The sequence below is a fragment of the Squalius cephalus genome (genome assembly GCF_949319135.1).
Source record: "Squalius cephalus genome assembly, chromosome: 14".
In the NCBI taxonomy this organism is placed as follows: Eukaryota; Metazoa; Chordata; class Actinopteri; order Cypriniformes; family Leuciscidae; genus Squalius; species Squalius cephalus.
Window position 1 is genome coordinate 33697817 of NC_137135.1, and position 20773 is coordinate 33718589.

The 20773-nt window shown below is 40.1% G+C and overlaps 4 protein-coding genes across 15 annotated transcripts in view; all 4 read left to right on the plus strand.

Annotated features, from left to right (window-relative positions):
* The window catches only part of LOC307170773 (protocadherin gamma-A11-like), a gene marked incomplete at its 5' end in the record, with an annotated part of 204737 nt that overhangs the window by 145342 nt on the left and 38622 nt on the right, over nucleotides 1-20773 (plus strand). Inside the window, one exon of one of the 12 annotated variants that reach the window (XM_079892068.1) lies at nucleotides 1322-3890. The exons of 9 other annotated variants lie outside the window; for them this stretch is intronic. In XM_079892068.1, the coding sequence (XP_079748194.1) occupies nucleotides 1500-3890 (2391 nt within the window). Of the gene's footprint in view, nucleotides 1-1321; nucleotides 3891-4693; nucleotides 7302-8066; nucleotides 10509-20773 lie in introns of those variants that run through there. 2 more of the 12 variants (XM_079892053.1, XM_079892064.1) reach the window with 2 other exon arrangements.
* On the plus strand, nucleotides 11213-13702 carry LOC307170795 (protocadherin gamma-A11-like). Its single transcript, XM_079892092.1, is given in 2 exon segments — nucleotides 11213-13590; nucleotides 13593-13702. Coding segments are annotated over 2 exon segments (2295 nt in total). The 5' UTR covers nucleotides 11213-11327; the 3' UTR covers nucleotides 13625-13702.
* Nucleotides 14307-16999, plus strand: LOC307170892 (protocadherin beta-11-like; the record flags this gene model as incomplete). The annotated part of the gene is made up of 1 exon (XM_079892201.1): nucleotides 14307-16999. The coding sequence occupies exon 1, from the start codon at nucleotides 14537-14539 to the stop codon at nucleotides 16997-16999; it is 2463 nt and encodes an 820-aa protein (XP_079748327.1). The 5' UTR covers nucleotides 14307-14536.
* On the plus strand, nucleotides 17518-20210 carry LOC307170893 (protocadherin gamma-A11-like; the record flags this gene model as incomplete). The annotated part of the gene is made up of 1 exon (XM_079892202.1): nucleotides 17518-20210. The coding sequence occupies exon 1, from the start codon at nucleotides 17748-17750 to the stop codon at nucleotides 20208-20210; it is 2463 nt and encodes an 820-aa protein (XP_079748328.1). The 5' UTR covers nucleotides 17518-17747.

Genomic DNA, 20773 nt, shown 5'->3' on the forward strand with positions numbered 1-20773 from the left:
GTGTGTGTGTGTGTGTGTGCGTTGTGATCTACCTGTTCTATTTTAAACAGATAGAAGGGCACATTAATTGTTTATTTAGAAATTAATTTCAGTTCATATATACCGAACATATTTTTAGTTTTACATGCAATTACAAGCAAGTTGTCGCTCTCACAATTAGGCTGTTGTTGGCATGGTGGCATCTGTGCCGTTTCGGACAGAAAAACGATTGAATTGAAGTATGTCCATGCTATTAATTGTTTCAGTTTCTAATTGACTGAGATCAGGTAAGCCTACTTTAGCCTCCTTTATTTACACATGTCGAAAGCAATTATGTTTCAATCACCTTCTTTAATCTTTTTACAACTTATGATCTATCAAGTGTTCAGAGTGATTTTATATTTGATTTTTTTTATTATTCTTGTTATTGTTGTTGCTATATTGTAGTGTGTGATATGTATAATAGTTAAGGGATTGTAAAAACAACCTTTTTATCTGTTCTTAAGCAATCTATAGAATCTCGTTATAGTGCTGCTTTAAGATCATCAAAACACCTTAAACGAACTCTCTGTTATAATGTTAAGTGGTTTTATAAGCTAGAAACACATTTTACAGTTTTGAGAGCCACGGTTGTTTTGATATGTTTTTCTTTTTACTAGACATGCTTGAGGATCTTTAATCTGTGCTTGTGAAGACATCAGCTAAAGGGCAACTTCAGTCATCGTAACTGGCCGTGGTGCTGAAATGCGCTCTTGCGTTCTTCTGCCTGTACTAACTTTTCCACCTTACCTCTGTACCTTAGTCATTTCTTGTAGAACTTTTAAACCCTTCCAGTCTCTCATCCTATTGACAATTAAAAAGGATAATGTTCATATTAACATATTTCACGCTGATTCATTTTACATTTCAAGCATGCACATTAATGAAAATGCAATATCAAGCTCTGTTCATTTTTTGTTGCTTTTAAAGAAAATATTCCCCTCGAAATCATGCAGTCATTACTCATTGCTAGATAAATGTATTTTGACTGACATCCGAAACGGCTGTTTTATTTTATTGTTATATATATATATATATATATATATATATATATATATATATATATATATATATATATATATATATATATATATATATATAATATAATGGAAATGCTTCTAAAACAAGTCTCAAATGCCCTACTGTTAAAACAACTGCATCAATTTATTTTTTTCTGTAGTTCATCAGACTGGACTCATAGTGCCGCTGTTGGTCAATATGTCAGTTTATAGAGCAGATCTGCTGCAGTTCCACCCCCATCATCTCCATATTATTAGAGAGAGAGAGAGAGAGAAGCTGAGAGCGCAGTCTGAAGAGGAGAGAGAAGGCGCAACGCGGAGATACTGTATTTAATATTGTTCACTTGGATTTACAGACTTTTCTTGTTCTTTTCACTTTGGACATATACATGATTTCATCCAGTTGTTTGGACCGATTTCTTTGCTTTCATCCTAAATCTTCATCCCGTGGTCTTCTGCAAAATGGTCGACAGAACAATGGCGCGGCAAGTACTGCTGTTTATTTGGTTTCTCTCTCTCAGTTCAGCTCTCGGGCAGGTCAGTTACTCCATTCCTGAAGAAATGGCGAAAGGCTCTTTAGTCGGGAACATAGCGCAGGATTTGGGTTTAGATTTAAAGAGACTGAGATCGGGTAAAGCGCGTATTTATACAGGAGACAGCGCTGAATACATCGAGCTGAATAAAGAAAGAGGAGTCCTCCTTATCAAAGAGAGAATAGACCGAGAGGCGCTATGCGGACAGACAACGCCTTGCGCGCTGCATTTTCAGATTATTCTGGAAAATCCGATGCAACTATACAGAGTAACAGTTGAGATACAAGACATTAATGATAACGCCCCGATGTTTAGCCTCAATGAGATGAAATTTGAAATAAGCGAAATGGCTCTGGCTGGAGCCAAATTTGATTTGGAGACTGCAGTTGACACCGATGTGGGTGTGAATGGTCTTCAAAGATACACACTGAAACCAAGTGACAATTTTATTGTGAAAACTCAAAGTTTACCAGATGGTAGTAAAACGGTCGAAATGGTATTACAGAAACCATTAGATCGTGAAAACCAAGACCGTATTTCTTTATTGTTAACAGCAGTCGATGGCGGCGAGGTGCAAATGTCAGGCACAATGCTAATTCACATCACAGTTTTAGATGCGAATGATAATGCGCCTGTTTGCAGTCAGTCAGTTTACAAAGCCAGTATAGCCGAGAATTCAGCAAAGGGCACCGTGTTGACCACAGTCAGCGCGTCCGACGCAGACCAGGGCTCTAATAGCGTCGTCACATATTCGTTATCCTCTGCTGCGTCCGCAAATCTATTTGACATAGGCCAGTATGACGGCATTCTCAAGTTAACTGGTAATGTTGACTACGAAAAAAACAAACACCATCAGATAGCAGTTCAAGCCAGTGATCAAGGAGGACATACCGATTCTTGTAAAGTAATTATTGACGTCACAGATACGAACGACAACAAGCCAGTAATCAGTATAATATCCAAATCAAATGACATTTCTGAAAATGCCCCTCCAGGGACAGTTCTAGCGATGATGAATATTCAAGACGCTGACACAAATGAAAATGGTATCGTAAAATGTGAATTAAATGAAAACATTCCTTTTATCATCCATTCTTCATCAGATGGTTTTTACAGCCTCGTTACTGAAGGCGATTTAGACCGAGAGCGAGAGTCTGAGTATAACATCAGTGTGACGTGCGCTGATGAGGGCGTGCCCTCTCTCTCCAGCAGCGTCACTCTCTCCTTACAGATATCAGATGTCAATGATAACGCGCCCGTCTTTGAGAAGAGCTCATATGAGGCTTCTGTTCAAGAAAACAACACACCGGGTCTTTCCATATTCACAGTCAGAGCCAGAGACGCAGATTTTAACCAGAACGCCCGTGTGTCTTACATACTGGAGGACTCGTCGGTTAACGGAGTGCCCGTCTCCTCGTTAGTGTCCGTTAGTGCTGATAGTGGAGTCATACATGCAGTGCGATCTTTCGATTATGAGCAGATCAAAGATTTCCAGTTCCGCGTAAAAGCGCAGGACGGAGGCTCTCCTCCTCTCAGCAGCAACGCGAGCGTGAAAATAATCATTCAGGACCAGAATGACAACGCGCCTCAGGTTCTGTACCCGGTCCAGTCAGGTGTTTCTGTGGTGGCTGAAATAGTGCCTCGTTCGGCAGATGTGGGTTATCTGGTGACTAAAGTGGTGGCTGTTGATGTGGACTCTGGTCAGAACGCCTGGCTCTCATATAAACTGCAGAAAGCCACAGACAGGGCGCTGTTTGAAGTGGGCTTACAGAATGGAGAAATAAGAACTGTACGCCAAGTGACAGATAAAGATGCTGTCAAACAAAGACTCACTGTTGTAGTGGAGGACAACGGGCAGCCCTCTCGATCAGCTACAGTCAATGTTAACGTGGCGGTGGCGGACAGCTTCCCTGAAGTGCTCTCGGAGTTCACTGACTTTACGCACGACAAGGAATACAACGACAACCTGACTTTCTATCTAGTCTTGGCCTTGGCTGTGGTTTCATTTCTCTTTATCGTGTCTATCATTGCCATTCTGTCAGTCAAATGCTACAGATGGAGACGCGAGCGGATGTTTTATAAATCTGGAGCGAATCTTCCAGTTATTCCGTATTATCCGCCTCTTTACGCAGACGTAGGCGGCACAGGAACTTTACAGCACGTGTACAATTATGAGGTTTGCAGAACCACTGACTCCAGAAAGAGTGATCTGAAATACGTCAGACCTTGCAGTGAGAGCATCATTAGTCTGGACACCAGTGGAACACAGACACTCACGCATGCGCAAAGGGAGAAACTAAACATTGAGGATTCTGAAAAGGTGAGGTTTACTTTTTCTGTGTTCTGTTGTTAAAATTTTTTGTCTTTTTTTATTTTTTTTATTGTAATGTACTTTTTTCGTTTAGAGAAATCAGAGAAAGTGCCTAAACAGTAAACACTGTGGAGACTTTTCTTTTCCTGAAATTTGATTCCCATATTTATAACGAAATTAGCTTTGTTTGTTTTTTTATTATTATTATATTATTATTATATTATTATTATTATTATTGTTATTATTATTCAACAGCTTCCAGAATCCACCGAGTAGTCGGGGAGCTATCAGCGTTCTGAATGACTATGTCGCTTTCGTTTCGCTATCCAAGGTGCTGAATCGATGTATTTTGTCTGCATTCAAGCTCTTGTCTCAAAGCAGATGTGCAGTGACATATCAAAATCTATTTATAAATGACATGTTGACGTATTTTACGGTATAATTTGTACTGTATTGTTGAATTCGTTTTGTTTGTGTTTGAGAGATTGAGATTAAATAGCCCTGTATTCAATCAAACGGTCTAGTAGCCTATTACCAAACAAATACTTCGGGATTGCTGGACAGATTTCGTTACAATACAATAATTTGGCTAATTTAGATTATTTTCATTATTTTACACAAATAGAAATTCATGTTTTAATTTTGTGTTTTATTTATATTTCTCGCTGCATATATTTTTTGAGTGTATGCATTTTTAAAATAATTTAGATGCATTTTGCAGTAACTCAGAATGATCTCAGTGTGCCGCTGTTTGTTAGGGGGAAACCTCTAAGTGCGCATAATTCCAGCAACACCGCCCTCTCTAAATGCACGTATTAAGAAGAAAGAGACTGAGGCGAGTGCATAGCGCACACGGGCATAGCACTGAGGACACCGTCGCGGCTATGAACAGTCGGCTATGGATTTATGTTTAGACGTTGTCTCAGAAATTCCCCACTAGTATTGGACCTATTCTATTTTGGACCTGAACACTTTAAGACTCTGATTTGGATACACCGTGACTTCGTTTATTTGGTCTTGAGCAAAATGTCGGACAGAACAATGGCGCGGCAAGTACTGCTGTTTATTTGGTTTCTCTCTCTCAGTTCAGCTCTCGGGCAGGTCAGTTACTCCATTCCTGAAGAAATGGCGAAAGGCTCTTTAGTCGGGAACATAGCGCAGGATTTGGGTTTAGATTTAAAGAGACTGAAATCGGGTAAAGCGCGTATTTATACAGGAGACAGCGCTGAATACATCGAGCTGAATAAAGAAAGAGGAGTCCTCCTTATCAAAGAGAGAATAGACCGAGAGGCGCTATGCGGACAGACAACGCCTTGCGCGCTGCATTTACAGATTATACTCGATAATCCTATGGAACTGTTTAGGGTAACTGTTGAAATTACAGACATAAATGACAATTCTCCCATTTTCAAAAGAGATGAGAGAAGATTTGAGATAAGCGAATCAGCAGTGGTAGGATCAAAATTCATGCTGGAGAAAGCGATAGATGCAGACATCGGCGATAATGACCTACAGAGTTATTTTCTGCAACCTACTGATCATTTTAATTTAAAAATTCATGGTCAGAGTGATGGGAGTAAAAAGGTTGAAATGATTCTTCAAAAGCCTTTAGACAGAGAAAAACAGGAAAACATGTCTCTGATATTAACCGCAATAGATGGTGGGGAACCACCTAAATCAGGCACGGTTCAGATTCATATTACAGTGCTTGATGTTAACGATAATGCTCCAGTTTTTACTAAGCCTATATATAGGGCGATTATTACAGAAAATTCACAGACCGGCACGCCTCTCATCACTGTTAGCGCTTCTGATTCAGATAAAGGGACAAATGGAGAAGTCAGTTATTTTATTGCAAACAGTGACGGTGTATCTGATATTTTTCATATCGATGAAAATGGATTGATGACGTTAATCGGACAAATTGACTATGAAACATTTAAGCATTACCAAATTGATATAGAAGCTGTAGATAAAGGTGGGCTGTCTGATTCTAGTAAAATAATGGTCGATGTGATTGATGTAAATGATAACGCGCCAGTCATCACAGTGATGTCGAAATCTAATGCGATACCGGAGGATTCGCCACAGAGTACTGTTATTGCCATCATCAGTGTTAATGATCCGGATTCTGACAGTAACGGACAGGTTCAGTGCAGTGTAAATGAAAACATTCCTTTTACAATCAAAACAACTTCTAATGGATTTTATAGTATTGTGACTGATAATGATTTAGACCGAGAGCGAGAGTCTGAGTACAACATCAGTGTGACGTGCGCTGATGAGGGCGTGCCCTCTCTCTCCAGCAGCGTCACTCTCTCCTTACAGATATCAGATGTCAATGATAACGCGCCCGTCTTTGAGAAGAGCTCATATGAGGCTTCTGTTCAAGAAAACAACACACCGGGTCTTTCCATATTCACAGTCAGAGCCAGAGACGCAGATTTTAATCAGAACGCCCGTGTGTCTTACATACTGGAGGACTCGTCGGTTAACGGAGTGCCCGTCTCCTCGTTAGTGTCCGTTAGTGCTGATAGTGGAGTCATACATGCAGTGCGATCTTTCGATTATGAGCAGATCAAAGATTTCCAGTTCCGCGTAAAAGCGCAGGACGGAGGCTCTCCTCCTCTCAGCAGCAACGCGAGCGTGAAAATAATCATTCAGGACCAGAATGATAACGCGCCTCAGGTTCTGTACCCGGTCCAGTCAGGTGTTTCTGTGGTGGCTGAAATAGTGCCTCGTTCGGCAGATGTGGGTTATCTGGTGACTAAAGTGGTGGCTGTTGATGTGGACTCTGGTCAGAACGCCTGGCTCTCATATAAACTGCAGAAAGCCACAGACAGGGCGCTGTTTGAAGTGGGCTTACAGAATGGAGAAATAAGAACTGTACGTCAAGTGACAGATAAAGATGCTGTCAAACAAAGACTCACTGTTGTAGTGGAGGACAACGGGCAGCCCTCTCGATCAGCTACAGTCAATGTTAACGTGGCGGTGGCGGACAGCTTCCCTGAAGTGCTCTCGGAGTTCACTGACTTTACGCACGACAAGGAATACAACGACAACCTGACTTTCTATCTAGTCTTGGCCTTGGCTGTGGTTTCATTTCTCTTTATCGTGTCTATCATTGCCATTCTGTCAGTCAAATGCTACAGATGGAGACGCGAGCGGATGTTTTATAAATCTGGAGCGAATCTTCCAGTTATTCCGTATTATCCGCCTCTTTACGCAGACGTAGGCGGCACAGGAACTTTACAGCACGTGTACAATTATGAGGTTTGCAGAACCACTGACTCCAGAAAGAGTGATCTGAAATACGTCAGACCTTGTAGTGAGAGCATCATTAGTCTGGACACCAGTGGAACACAGACTCTCACGCATGCGCAAAGAGGAAAACTGAATAATGACGATTCTTTTGATCAGGTGAGCTCGAGTGAATAGATATGCATATGATTTTCTGTTTTCCATTTAACTATAATATTTCTTTTTCTGACTTCATCAGTTTTATTGATGTTAATTGTATTATTATTTTTTTCGATTAATAGAGAAACACTGGCAGCTGTTGTTGAAATTACTGTACTGATATACTTTTGGTGACTATACATTTTTTTCACACTTTTTCATATTAAAATCTTAACTTTTCAATATTTAAAAGGAAATGACATGCATAGTCTTTGAAAAAATATATTTGTTCAGTTGCACACAGTCAAGTATAAGAGGTTTTTATTGTGTGTATGTGCGCGCATGAGTCTTATAATGAATTGTTCCTGCATTATTTAAATGCTTTTTTATGTTTTGTTTTACTTTTGACTATTTTCCTATATTGACATATTTTTATTTTTATTTCAGCTGTTTTAACGCAAAATGTATAGGTTACTACAATGGTCGCAGTTCATATCGTTTTTGTATTTCTCTTCAACAGTATTTTTCAGTGTAATATTTCTCTGATGCACTAAGTGCCGCTGTTGGTCAGTATGTTCTTGTTTTAAACACTCATTTTTAGATCCTCCTCCACTTTCTGACATCATACAGTCTGCAGAATATCTCTTTCATTCGGACGGTCTCTTTTTAACACTGAAGCGTCGAGACATTCGCTGCCCAGTGTTTTCGGGTGAAGTTCGATTTTTCAACCTTTTTAACTCTTTTGTTCTTTGTCTTTTCTTCTGTGTGGAATAGAAGATTTAAATGATGTCGTTTCTTTGTTGTTTTTACGCCCAAAGAGGCGCATCTTCGATGCGGATTTCATCATGGCTAATGCAGCCTCTCGTGCTCTGCGTCTTTGTCATGGCCGTTGCGCGCGGCCAGGTCCGTTATTCTATTCCAGAGGAGATGACAAAGGGCTCGCTGGTGGGAAATATCGTTCAGGATCTCGGTTTGGATGTTAAGAGGCTGAAATCTGGTCGAGCGCGGATCTTTACGGAGGACAGTCGTGAGTACATCGGTCTGAATGTGGATAAAGGGACGCTGATAGTGAAAAAGAGGATAGATAGAGAGGAGCTGTGCGCGCAAGTGTCTCCCTGCTCCTTACATTTTCAGATCATTCTAGAAAACCCCATGGAGCTGCATAGAATTGATGTAGAAATATTAGATATTAATGATAATGCTCCTACATTCAATAGAAAGGAAATTGATTTTCAAATAAGTGAATCAGCCATTCCTGGAGCTCGATATTCATTGGAAAGCGCTAAAGATCCAGATGTAGGTCTTAATACACTTCAGACGTATAAACTCAATCCCAGCGATTATTTCACACTAAAATCGTTGTCTCGCCCTGATGGGACTAAATACGTAGAGATGGTGCTGCAGGCTCACTTAGACCGAGAGAAACAAAGTGAACATAAATTGATTTTAACCGCATACGATGGAGGCAGTCCAGCAAAATCTGGTGCTGTTAAGATACATATTGTTGTTCTTGATGCAAACGACAACGCTCCGTCATTCACCCAATCTGTTTATCGAGTTAGTTTGCCCGAAAACACCCCTGTGGACTCTTTTATCATTACGGTATCCGCTACAGATGCAGACGAGGGTGCAAACGGAGATATTGAATATTATTTGTCTCAAAGCAGCCGTAGTGTTTCAAATATTTTCACAATCGGTCCTTTAAACGGGGAGATAATAGTTAAAGGTGATTTAGATTTCGAGATATCTAAATACCACGAATTAGACATAGAAGCGACAGATAAGGGTGGTTTAACAGATACTTGCAAAGTACTTATTGAAATTACGGATGTGAACGACAACGCCCCTGTCATAAGCGTAATGTCATTATCTAACACAATCCCTGAGGACGCAGCACCGGAGACTGTGATAGCGATGTTGAATGTCAAAGATTTGGATTCGGGGAGAAACGGACAGGTTAAATGTTCAATTGGTCCAAATTTGCCATTCAAAATAGGGTCATCTGCTTCAAATTTCTATAGTGTGACAACCGATCAGTTATTAGATCGTGAAAGAATATCAGAATATAATATCACAATAACTGCTATTGATGAGGGCTCGCCATCTTTCTCTTCTAATAAAACACTGACACTGAAAATCTCTGATGTCAATGACAACGCCCCTGTGTTTCAGCGTCAGTCATACACCGCATATGTGATGGAAAATAATTCCCCCGGAGTCTCTGTTTTATCTGTTAAAGCGCATGACAAAGACTCTGGCAATAACGCGCGTATTTCATATTTTCTAGAGGATGTTCTTGTGAATGGCGTCTCTGCCTCGACTTATATTTCAGTGAATGCAGAGAGCGGAGAGATTCTTGCTGTCCGTTCTTTTGATTATGAGCAAACAAAAGAATTTAACATTCGCGTAAAAGCGCAGGACGGAGGCTCTCCTCCTCTCAGCAGCAACGCGAGCGTGAAAATAATCATTCAGGACCAGAATGACAACGCGCCTCAGGTTCTGTACCCGGTCCAGTCAGGTGTTTCTGTGGTGGCTGAAATAGTGCCTCGTTCGGCAGATGTGGGTTATCTGGTGACTAAAGTGGTGGCTGTTGATGTGGACTCTGGTCAGAACGCCTGGCTCTCATATAAACTGCAGAAAGCCACAGACAGGGCGCTGTTTGAAGTGGGCTTACAGAATGGAGAAATAAGAACTGTACGCCAAGTGACAGATAAAGATGCTGTCAAACAAAGACTCACTGTTGTAGTGGAGGACAACGGGCAGCCCTCTCGATCAGCTACAGTCAATGTTAACGTGGCGGTGGCGGACAGCTTCCCTGAAGTGCTCTCGGAGTTCACTGACTTTACGCACGACAAGGAATACAACGACAACCTGACTTTCTATCTAGTCTTGGCCTTGGCTGTGGTTTCATTTCTCTTTATCGTGTCTATCATTGCCATACTGTCAGTCAAATGCTACAGATGGAGACGCGAGCGGATGTTTTATAAATCTGGAGCGAATCTTCCAGTTATTCCGTATTATCCGCCTCTTTACGCAGACGTAGGCGGCACAGGAACTTTACAGCACGTGTACAATTATGAGGTTTGCAGAACCACTGACTCCAGAAAGAGTGATATGAAATACGCCAGACCTTGCAGTGAGAGCATCATTAGTCTGGACACCAGTGGAACACAGACACTCACGCATGCGCAGAGGGGAAAACTGAATAATGACGATTCTTTTGATCAGGTGAGCTCGGGTGAATGATTATGTATACTTTTCTGGTGTCCATTTAATATATATTTTTTCTATATCTGATTTTCTCAGTTTTATTGCTGTGCGTTGTATTTTTTAGAGCTATTGTAAAAAATAATAATAATAATAATAATAAAAAGACAGCTGCGGTTGAAATTTTCTGCACTGCTATATATTTCCCCAGAGGTTTTCTTCTTAAAACTATACCTTTTTTTATATATTTTATAGAAAATTAGACGCATAGTATTTTTCATATATAAACTGATTTCAGTTGTACTCAGTTAAGTAATATGTTTTTATTGTAGAATTTATATAATACATTTAATAAAAAAATTTACAATAAACGCGTATATGCAATTAATCGTAGCCTACTTATAGACTGTTTAATATTTTCTACTTTGCTTTTTACTGTTTTCCTTTTATCATATTTTAACGTTTTTGGTTCAGATAATTTTTTTTTTATGGATATTTCAAAAGTAATGTGTTGACGAAAAAAGTTTTCTACTTATTTCGCAGCTGGTGCATATTATTGTATTGCTCTTTAACACATACTTTTTCAGTGTAATATTTCTCTGATGCTCTAAGTGCCGCTGTTGGTCAGTATGTTCTTGTTTTAAACACTCATTTTTAGATCCTCCTCCACTTTCTGACATCATACAGTCTGCAGAATATCTCTTTCATTCGGACGGTCTCTTTTTAACACTGAAGCGTCGAGACATTCGCTGCCCAGTGTTTTCGGGTGAAGTTCGATTTTTCAACCTTTTTAACTCTTTTGTTCTTTGTCTTTTCTTCTGTATGGAATAGAAGATTTGGATGATGTCGGTTCTTTGTTGTTTTTACGCCCAAAGAGGCGCATCTTCGACGCGGATTTCATCATGGCTAATGCAGCCTCTCGTGCTCTGCGTCTTTGTCATGGCCGTTGCGCGCGGCCAGGTCCGTTATTCTATTCCAGAGGAGATGACAAAGGGCTCGCTGGTGGGAAATATCGTTCAGGATCTCGGTTTGGATGTTAAGAGGCTGAAATCTGGTCGAGCGCGGATCTTTACGGAGGACAGTCGTGAGTACATCGGTCTGAATGTGGATAAAGGGACGCTGATAGTGAAAGAGAGGATAGATAGAGAGGAGCTGTGCGCGCAAGTGTCTCCCTGCTCCTTACATTTTCAGATCATTCTAGAAAACCCCATGGAGCTGCATAGAATTGATGTAGAAATATTAGATATCAATGATCATGCTCCTTCTTTCATGAACAAAGAGATTACTTTTCAAATAAGCGAATCTGCTTTGTCAGGGGCTCGATATTCAATCGACAGCGCTAATGATCCAGATGTAGGTCTAAATTCTCTTCAGACATATAGATTAACTCCATCTGATCATTTTACAGTTAAAATACCTTCTCATCTAGATGAAACAAAATACGTAGAAATGACTTTGCAAAAACCCCTTGACAGAGAAACGGCAGAGGAACATAAATTGATCTTAACTGCATTCGACGGCGGAAACCCTCAAAAAACGGGCACTATCAAGATAAACGTTATTGTTTTAGATGCAAATGACAATGCACCTGTTTTCAGTCAATCAGTCTATAGAGCTTCAATTCCAGAGAATTATTCTAAAGGATCCACTGTGTTAAAGGTTAGTGCAACTGACGGAGACATGGGATCTAATGGAGAGGTTACATATTCTTTTTCCAAGAGCAGTGAACGTTTATCTAACTTTTTCCAAATTGATTCCAGTACAGGGGAAATTACAGTTAATGGTCCGTTAGATTTCGAAAAATCAAAAAAGTATGAATTATATGTGGAAGCAACAGACAAAGGCGGATTAAGTGATACCAGCAAAGTGCATATTGAAATTGCTGATATAAATGACAATGCTCCTATAATAAGCGTAATTTCATTTTCAAGCCCAGTGCCGGAGAATTCAGCGCCAGAGACTGTAATAGCAATGTTGAATGTCAAAGATTTAGATTCGGGTAAAAACGGAATAGTTAAGTGCTTCATCCCTCATAATTTACCGTTTAAAATAAAGTCATCAACCCCGAACTTCTACAGTTTAGTCACTGATGAGCTTTTGGATCGAGAAATGATCTCAGAATATAATATCACAATAACAGCTATTGATGAGGGCTCGCCATCTTTCTCTACTAATAAAACACTGACACTGAAAATCTCTGATGTCAATGACAACGCCCCTGTGTTTCAGCGTCAGTCATACACCGCATATGTGATGGAAAATAATTCCCCCGGAGTCTCTGTTTTATCTGTTAAAGCGCATGACAAAGACTCTGGCAATAACGCGCGTATTTCATATTTTCTAGAGGATGTTCTTGTGAATGGCGTCTCTGCCTCGACCTATATTTCAGTGAATGCAGAGAGCGGAGAGATTCTTGCTGTTCATTCTTTTGATTATGAGCAAACAAAAGAATTTAACATTCGCGTAAAAGCGCAGGACGGAGGCTCTCCTCCTCTCAGCAGCAACGCGAGCGTGAAAATAATCATTCAGGACCAGAATGACAACGCGCCTCAGGTTCTGTACCCGGTCCAGTCAGGTGTTTCTGTGGTGGCTGAAATAGTGCCTCGTTCGGCAGATGTGGGTTATCTGGTGACTAAAGTGGTGGCTGTTGATGTGGACTCTGGTCAGAACGCCTGGCTCTCATATAAACTGCAGAAAGCCACAGACAGGGCGCTGTTTGAAGTGGGCTTACAGAATGGAGAAATAAGAACTGTACGCCAAGTGACTGATAAAGATGCTGTCAAACAAAGACTCACTGTTGTAGTGGAGGACAACGGGCAGCCCTCTCGATCAGCTACAGTCAATGTTAACGTGGCGGTGGCGGACAGCTTCCCTGAAGTGCTCTCGGAGTTCACTGACTTTACGCACGACAAGGAATACAACGACAACCTGACTTTCTATCTAGTCTTGGCCTTGGCTGTGGTTTCATTTCTCTTTATCGTGTCTATCATTGCCATACTGTCAGTCAAATGCTACAGATGGAGGCGCGAGCGGATGTTTTATAAATCTGGAGCGAATCTTCCAGTTATTCCGTATTATCCGCCTCTTTACGCAGACGTAGGCGGCACAGGAACTTTACAGCACGTGTACAATTATGAGGTTTGCAGAACCACTGACTCCAGAAAGAGTGATCTGAAATACGTCAGACCTTGCAGTGAGAGCATCATTAGTCTGGACACCAGTGGAACACAGACACTCACGCATGCGCAAAGAGGAAAACTCAATAATGACGATTCTTTTGATCAGGTGAGCTCGAGTGAATAGATATGCATATGATTTTCTGTTTTCCATTTAACTATTATTTTTATTTTTCTGACTTCATCAGTTTTATTGATGCTCACTGTATTATTATAATATTTTTTCGATTAATAGAAAAACACTGGCATAGTTGAAATTTACTGTACTGATATAATTTTGGTGACTGTACATTTTTTCACACGTTTTCATAAAGTCTTAACTTTTTCATATTTAATAGGAAATGACATGCATAGTCTTTGAAAAAAAAAATATTTGTTCAGTTGCACACAGTCAAGTATAAGAGGTTTTTATTGTGCGTATGTGCGCGCATGGGTGAGTCATGTAATGAATTGTTCCTGTATTTTTTAAACGCTTTTTTTATTTTCTGTTTTGCTGTTGACCATTTTCCTATTATCATATTTGTATTTATATTTTAGCTGTTTTAACGCAAAATGTATAGGTTACTACAATGGTCGCAGGTCATATAGTTTTTGTATTTCTCTTCAACAGTATTTTTCAGTGTAATATTTCTCTGATGCACTAAGTGCCGCTGTTGGTCAGTATGTTCTTGTTTTAAACACTCATTTTTAGATCCTCCTCCACTTTCTGACATCATACAGTCTGCAGAATATCTCTTTCATTCGGACGGTCTCTTTTTAACACTGAAGCGTCGAGACATTCGCTGCCCAGTGTTTTCGGGTGAAGTTCGATTTTTCAACCTTTTTAACTCTTTTGTTCTTTGTCTTTTCTTCTGTATGGAATAGAAGATTTGGATGATGTCGTTTCTTTGTTGTTTTTACGCCCAAAGAGGCGCATCTTCGACGCGGATTTCATCATGGCTAATGCAGCCTCTCGTGCTCTGCGTCTTTGTCATGGCCGTTGCGCGCGGCCAGGTCCGTTATTCTATTCCAGAGGAGATGACAAAGGGCTCGCTGGTGGGAAATATCGTTCAGGATCTCGGTTTGGATGTTAAGAGGCTGAAATCTGGTCGAGCGCGGATCTTTACGGAGGACAGTCGTGAGTACATCGGTCTGAATGTGGATAAAGGGACGCTGATAGTGAAAGAGAGGATAGATAGAGAGGAGCTGTGCGCGCAAGTGTCTCCCTGCTCCTTACATTTTCAGATCATTCTAGAAAACCCCATGGAGCTGCATAGAATTGATGTAGAAATATTAGATATAAATGATCATGCTCCAGTTTTCATGAAAAAGGAGATTACTTTTCAAATAAGCGAATCTGCTTTGTCTGGGACTCGATATTCAATGGATAGTGCGAAAGATCCAGATGTAGGTCTAAATTCTCTTCAGACATATAAATTAACTCCATCTGATCATTTTACAGTTAAAATACCTTCTCATCTCGACGAAACAAAATACATAGAGATGATTTTGCAAAAAACTTTAGACAGAGAAACGGCAGAGGAACATAAATTGATCTTAACTGCATTCGACGGCGGAAACCCTCAAAAAACGGGCACTATCAAGATAAACGTTATTGTTTTAGATGCAAATGACAATGCACCTGTTTTCAGTCAATCAGTCTATAGAGCTTCAATTCCAGAGAATTATTCTAAAGGATCCACTGTGTTAAAGGTTAGTGCAACTGATGGAGACATGGGATCTAATGGAGAGGTTACATATTCTTTTTCTCAGAGCAGTGAAAGCTCTTCTGGCCTTTTTACCATTGATTCCAGTTCTGGAGATATTACAGTTAATGGTCCGTTAGATTTCGAGAAATCCAAAAAATATGAATTATCAGTAGAAGCAACAGACAAAGGGGGATTAAGTGATACCAGCAAAGTGCATATTGAAATTACTGATATAAATGACAATGCTCCTATAATAAGCGTAATTTCATTTTCAAGCCCAGTGCCGGAGAATTCAGCGCCAGAGACTGTAATAGCAATGTTGAATGTCAAAGATTTAGATTCGGGTAAAAACGGAATAGTTAAGTGCTTAATCCCTCATAATTTACCGTTTAAAATAAAGTCATCAACCCCGAATTTCTATAGTTTAGTCACTGATGAGCTTTTGGATCGTGAGATGATTTCAGAATATAATATTACAATAACTGCTATTGATGAGGGCTCGCCATCTTTCTCTACTAATAAAACACTGACACTGAAAATCTCTGATGTCAATGACAACGCCCCTGTGTTTCAGCGTCAGTCATACACCGCATATGTGATGGAAAATAATTCCCCCGGAGTCTCTGTTTTATCTGTTAAAGCGCATGACAAAGACTCTGGCAATAACGCGCGTATTTCATATTTTCTAGAGGATGTTCTTGTGAATGGCGTCTCTGCCTCGACCTATATTTCAGTGAATGCAGAGAGCGGAGAGATTCTTGCTGTTCGTTCTTTTGATTATGAGCAAACAAAAGAATTTAACATTCGCGTAAAAGCGCAGGACGGAGGCTCTCCTCCTCTCAGCAGCAACGCGAGCGTGAAAATAATCATTCAGGACCAGAATGACAACGCGCCTCAGGTTCTGTACCCGGTCCAGTCAGGTGTTTCTGTGGTGGCTGAAATAGTGCCTCGTTCGGCAGATGTGGGTTATCTGGTGACTAAAGTGGTGGCTGTTGATGTGGACTCTGGTCAGAACGCCTGGCTCTCATATAAACTGCAGAAAGCCACAGACAGGGCGCTGTTTGAAGTGGGCTTACAGAATGGAGAAATAAGAACTGTACGCCAAGTGACAGATAAAGATGCTGTCAAACAAAGACTCACTGTTGTAGTGGAGGACAACGGGCAGCCCTCTCGATCAGCTACAGTCAATGTTAACGTGGCGGTGGCGGACAGCTTCCCTGAAGTGCTCTCGGAGTTCACTGACTTTACGCACGACAAGGAGTACAACGACAACCTGACTTTCTATCTAGTCTTGGCCTTGGCTGTGGTTTCATTTCTCTTTATCGTGTCTATCATTGCCATACTGTCAGTCAAATGCTACAGATGGAGACGCGAGCGGATGTTTTATAAATCTGGAGCGAATCTTCCAGTTATTCCGTATTATCCGCCTCTTTACGCAGACGTAGGCGGCACAGGAACTTTACAGCACGTGTACAATTATGAGGTTTGCAGAACCACTGACTCCAGAAAGAGTGATCTGAAATACGTCAGACCTTGCAGTGAGAGCATCATTAGTCTGGACACCAGTGGAACACAGACACTCACGCATGCGCAAAGAGGAAAACTCAATAATGACGATTCTTTTGATCAGGTGAGCTCGAGTGAATAGATATGCATATGATTTTCTGTTTTCCATTTAACTATTATTTTTCTTTTTCTAACTTCATCAGTTTTATTGATGTTCACTGTATTATTATAATTTTTTTCGATTAATAGAAAAACACTGGCATCTATAGTTGAAATTTACTGTACTGATATACTTTTGGTGACTTTACATTTTTTCACACTTTTTCATAAAATCTTAACTTTTTAATATTTAATAGGAAATTACATGCATAGTCTTTGAAAAAATATATTTGTTCAGTTGCACTCAGTCAAGTATAAGAGGTTTTTATTGTGCGTATGTGCGCGCACGGGTCAGTCATGTAAAGAATTGTTCCTGCATTATTTAAACGCTTTTTTATATTTTCTGTTTTGCTTTTGACCCTTTTTCTATTATCAAATTTGTATTTATATTTTAGCTATTTTAACGCATAATGTATAGGTTACTACAATGGTCGCAGGTCATATAGTTTTTGTATTTCTCTTCAACAGTATTTTTCAGTGTAATATTTCTCTGATGCACTAAGTGCCGCTGTTGGTCAGTATGTTCTTGTTTTAAACACTCATTTTTAGATCCTCCTCCACTTTCTGACATCATACAGTCTGCAGAATATCTCTTTCATTCGGACGGTCTCTTTTTAACACTGAAGCGTCGAGACATTCGCTGCCCAGTGTTTTCGGGTGAAGTTCGATTTTTCAACCTTTTTAACTCTTTTGTTCTTTGTCTTTTCTTCTGTATGGAATAGAAGATTTGGATGATGTCGGTTCTTTGTTGTTTTTACGCCCAAAGAGGCGCATCTTCGACGCGGATTTCATCATGGCTAATGCAGCCTCTCGTGCTCTGCGTCTTTGTCATGGCCGTTGCGCGCGGCCAGGTCCGCTATTCTATTCCAGAGGAGATGACAAAGGGCTCGCTGGTGGGAAATATCGTTCAGGATCTCGGTTTGGATGTTAAGAGGCTGAAATCTGGTCGAGCGCGGATCTTTACGGAGGACAGTCGTGAGTACATCGGTCTGAATGTGGATAAAGGGACGCTGATAGTGAAAGAGAGGATAGATAGAGAGGAGCTGTGCGCGCAAGTGTCTCCCTGCTCCTTACATTTTCAGATCATTCTAGAAAACCCCATGGAGCTGCACAGAATCGATGTAGAAATATTAGATATTAATGATCATGCTCCAGTTTTCAAGAAGAAGGAGATTACTTTTCAAATGAGTGAACTTGCTTTGTCAGGGGCTCGATATTCAATCGACAGCGCTAATGATCCAGATGTAGGTCTAAATTCTCTTCAGACATATAAATTAACTTCGTCTGATCATTTTACAGTTAAAATACCTTCTCATCTCGACGAAACAAAGTACGTAGAGATAATTTTGCAAAAAACTTTAGACAGAGAAACGGCAGAGGAACATAAATTGATCTTAACTGCATTCGACGGCGGAAACCCTCAAAAAACGGGCACTATCAAGATAAACGTTATTGTTTTAGATGCAAATGACAATGCACCTGTTTTCAGTCAATCAGTCTATAGAGCTTCAATTCCAGAGAATTATTCTAAAGGATCCACTGTTTTAAAGGTTAGTGCAACTGACGGAGACATGGGATCTAATGGAGAGGTTACATATTCTTTTTCTCAGAGCAGTGAAAGCTCTTCTGGCCTTTTTACCATTGATTCCAGTTCTGGAGATATTACAGTTAATGGTCTATTAGATTTCGAGAAATCCAAAAAATATGAATTGTCAGTGGAAGCAACAGACAAAGGGGGATTACGAGATACCAGTAAAGTTCATATTGAAATTACTGATATAAATGACAATGCTCCTATAATAAGCGTAATTTCATTTTCAAGCCCAGTGCCGGAGAATTCAGCGCCAGAGACTGTAATAGCAATGTTGAATGTCAAAGATTTAGATTCGGGTAAAAACGGAATAGTTAAGTGCTTCATTCCTCATAATGTACCGTTTAAAATAAAGTCATCAACCTCGAACTTCTACAGTTTAGTCACTGATGAGCTTTTGGATCGAGAAATGATCTCAGAATATAATATCACAATAACAGCTATTGATGAGGGCTCGCCATCTTTCTCTACTAATAAAACACTGACACTGAAAATCTCTGATGTCAATGACAACGCCCCTGTGTTTCAGCGTCAGTCATACACCGCATATGTGATGGAAAATAATTCCCCCGGAGTCTCTGTTTTATCTGTTAAAGCGCATGACAAAGACTCTGGCAATAACGCGCGTATTTCATATTTTCTAGAGGATCTTCTTGTGAATGGCGTCTCTGCCTCGACCTATATTTCAGTGAATGCAGAGAGCGGAGAGATTCTTGCTGTTCGTTCTTTTGATTATGAGCAAACAAAAGAATTTAACATTCGCGTAAAAGCGCAAGACGGAGGCTCTCCTCCTCTCAGCAGCAACGCGAGCGTGAAAATAATCATTCAGGACCAGAATGACAACGCGCCTCAGGTTCTGTACCCGGTCCAGTCAGGTGTTTCTGTGGTGGCTGAAATAGTGCCTCGTTCGGCAGATGTGGGTTATCTGGTGACTAAAGTGGTGGCTGTTGATGTGGACTCTGGTCAGAACGCCTGGCTCTCATATAAACTGCAGAAAGCCACAGACAGGGCGCTGTTTGAAGTGGGCTTACAGAATGGAGAAATAAGAACTGTTCGCCAAGTGACAGATAAAGATGCTGTCAAACAAAGACTCACTGTTGTAGTGGAGGACAACGGGCAGCCCTCTCGATCAGCTACAGTCAATGTTAACGTGGCGGTGGCGGACAGCTTCCCTGAAGTGCTCTCGGAGTTCACTGACTTTACGCACGACAAGGAGTACAACGACAACCTGACTTTCTATCTAGTCTTGGCCTTGGCTGTGGTTTCATTTCTCTTTATCGTGTCTATCATTGCCATACTGTCAGTCAAATGCTACAGATGGAGACGCGAGCGGATGTTTTATAAATCTGGAGCGAATCTTCCAGTTATTCCGTATTATCCGCCTCTTTACGCAGACGTAGGCGGCACAGGAACTTTACAGCACGTGTACAATTATGAGGTTTGCAGAACCACTGACTCCAGAAAGAGTGATCTGAAATACGCCAGACCTTGCAGTGAGAGCATCATTAGTCTGGACACCAGTGGAACACAGACACTCACGCATGCGCAAAGAGGAAAACTCAATAATGACGATTCTTTTGATCAGGTGAGCTCGAGTGAATAGTTATGCATATGATTTTCCCATTTAACTATTTTTGTTTTTCTGACTTCACCAGTTTTATTGATGTTCACTATCTATCTATCTATCTATCTATCTATATATATATATATATATATATATATATATATATATATATATATATATATATATATATTAATATTATTTTATTTATTTATTTATTTATTTATTTATTTATTTTGATTAACAGAAAAACACTGGCAGCAATAGTTGAAATTTACTGTACTGATATCATTTTGGTGACTACATTTTTTCCACACGTTTTCATATTAAAATCTTAACTTTTCAATATTTAATAGGAAAATACATGCATAGTCTTTAACAATTCATTTTATGACTCAACCATGCACGCGAAAATAAGAAGAATAAAAAACTCTTATACTTGACAGTGCAACTGTTTTTATTCTTCGTATTTGCGCGTGCATGGTTGAGTCATATTATGAATTGCTCCTGCATTATTTAAATGCTATTTTATATTTTCTGTTTGCTTTTGACTATTTTCATCTTATCATATTTTAGCTATTCGTTTCAAAAATCTTTTCTTTATA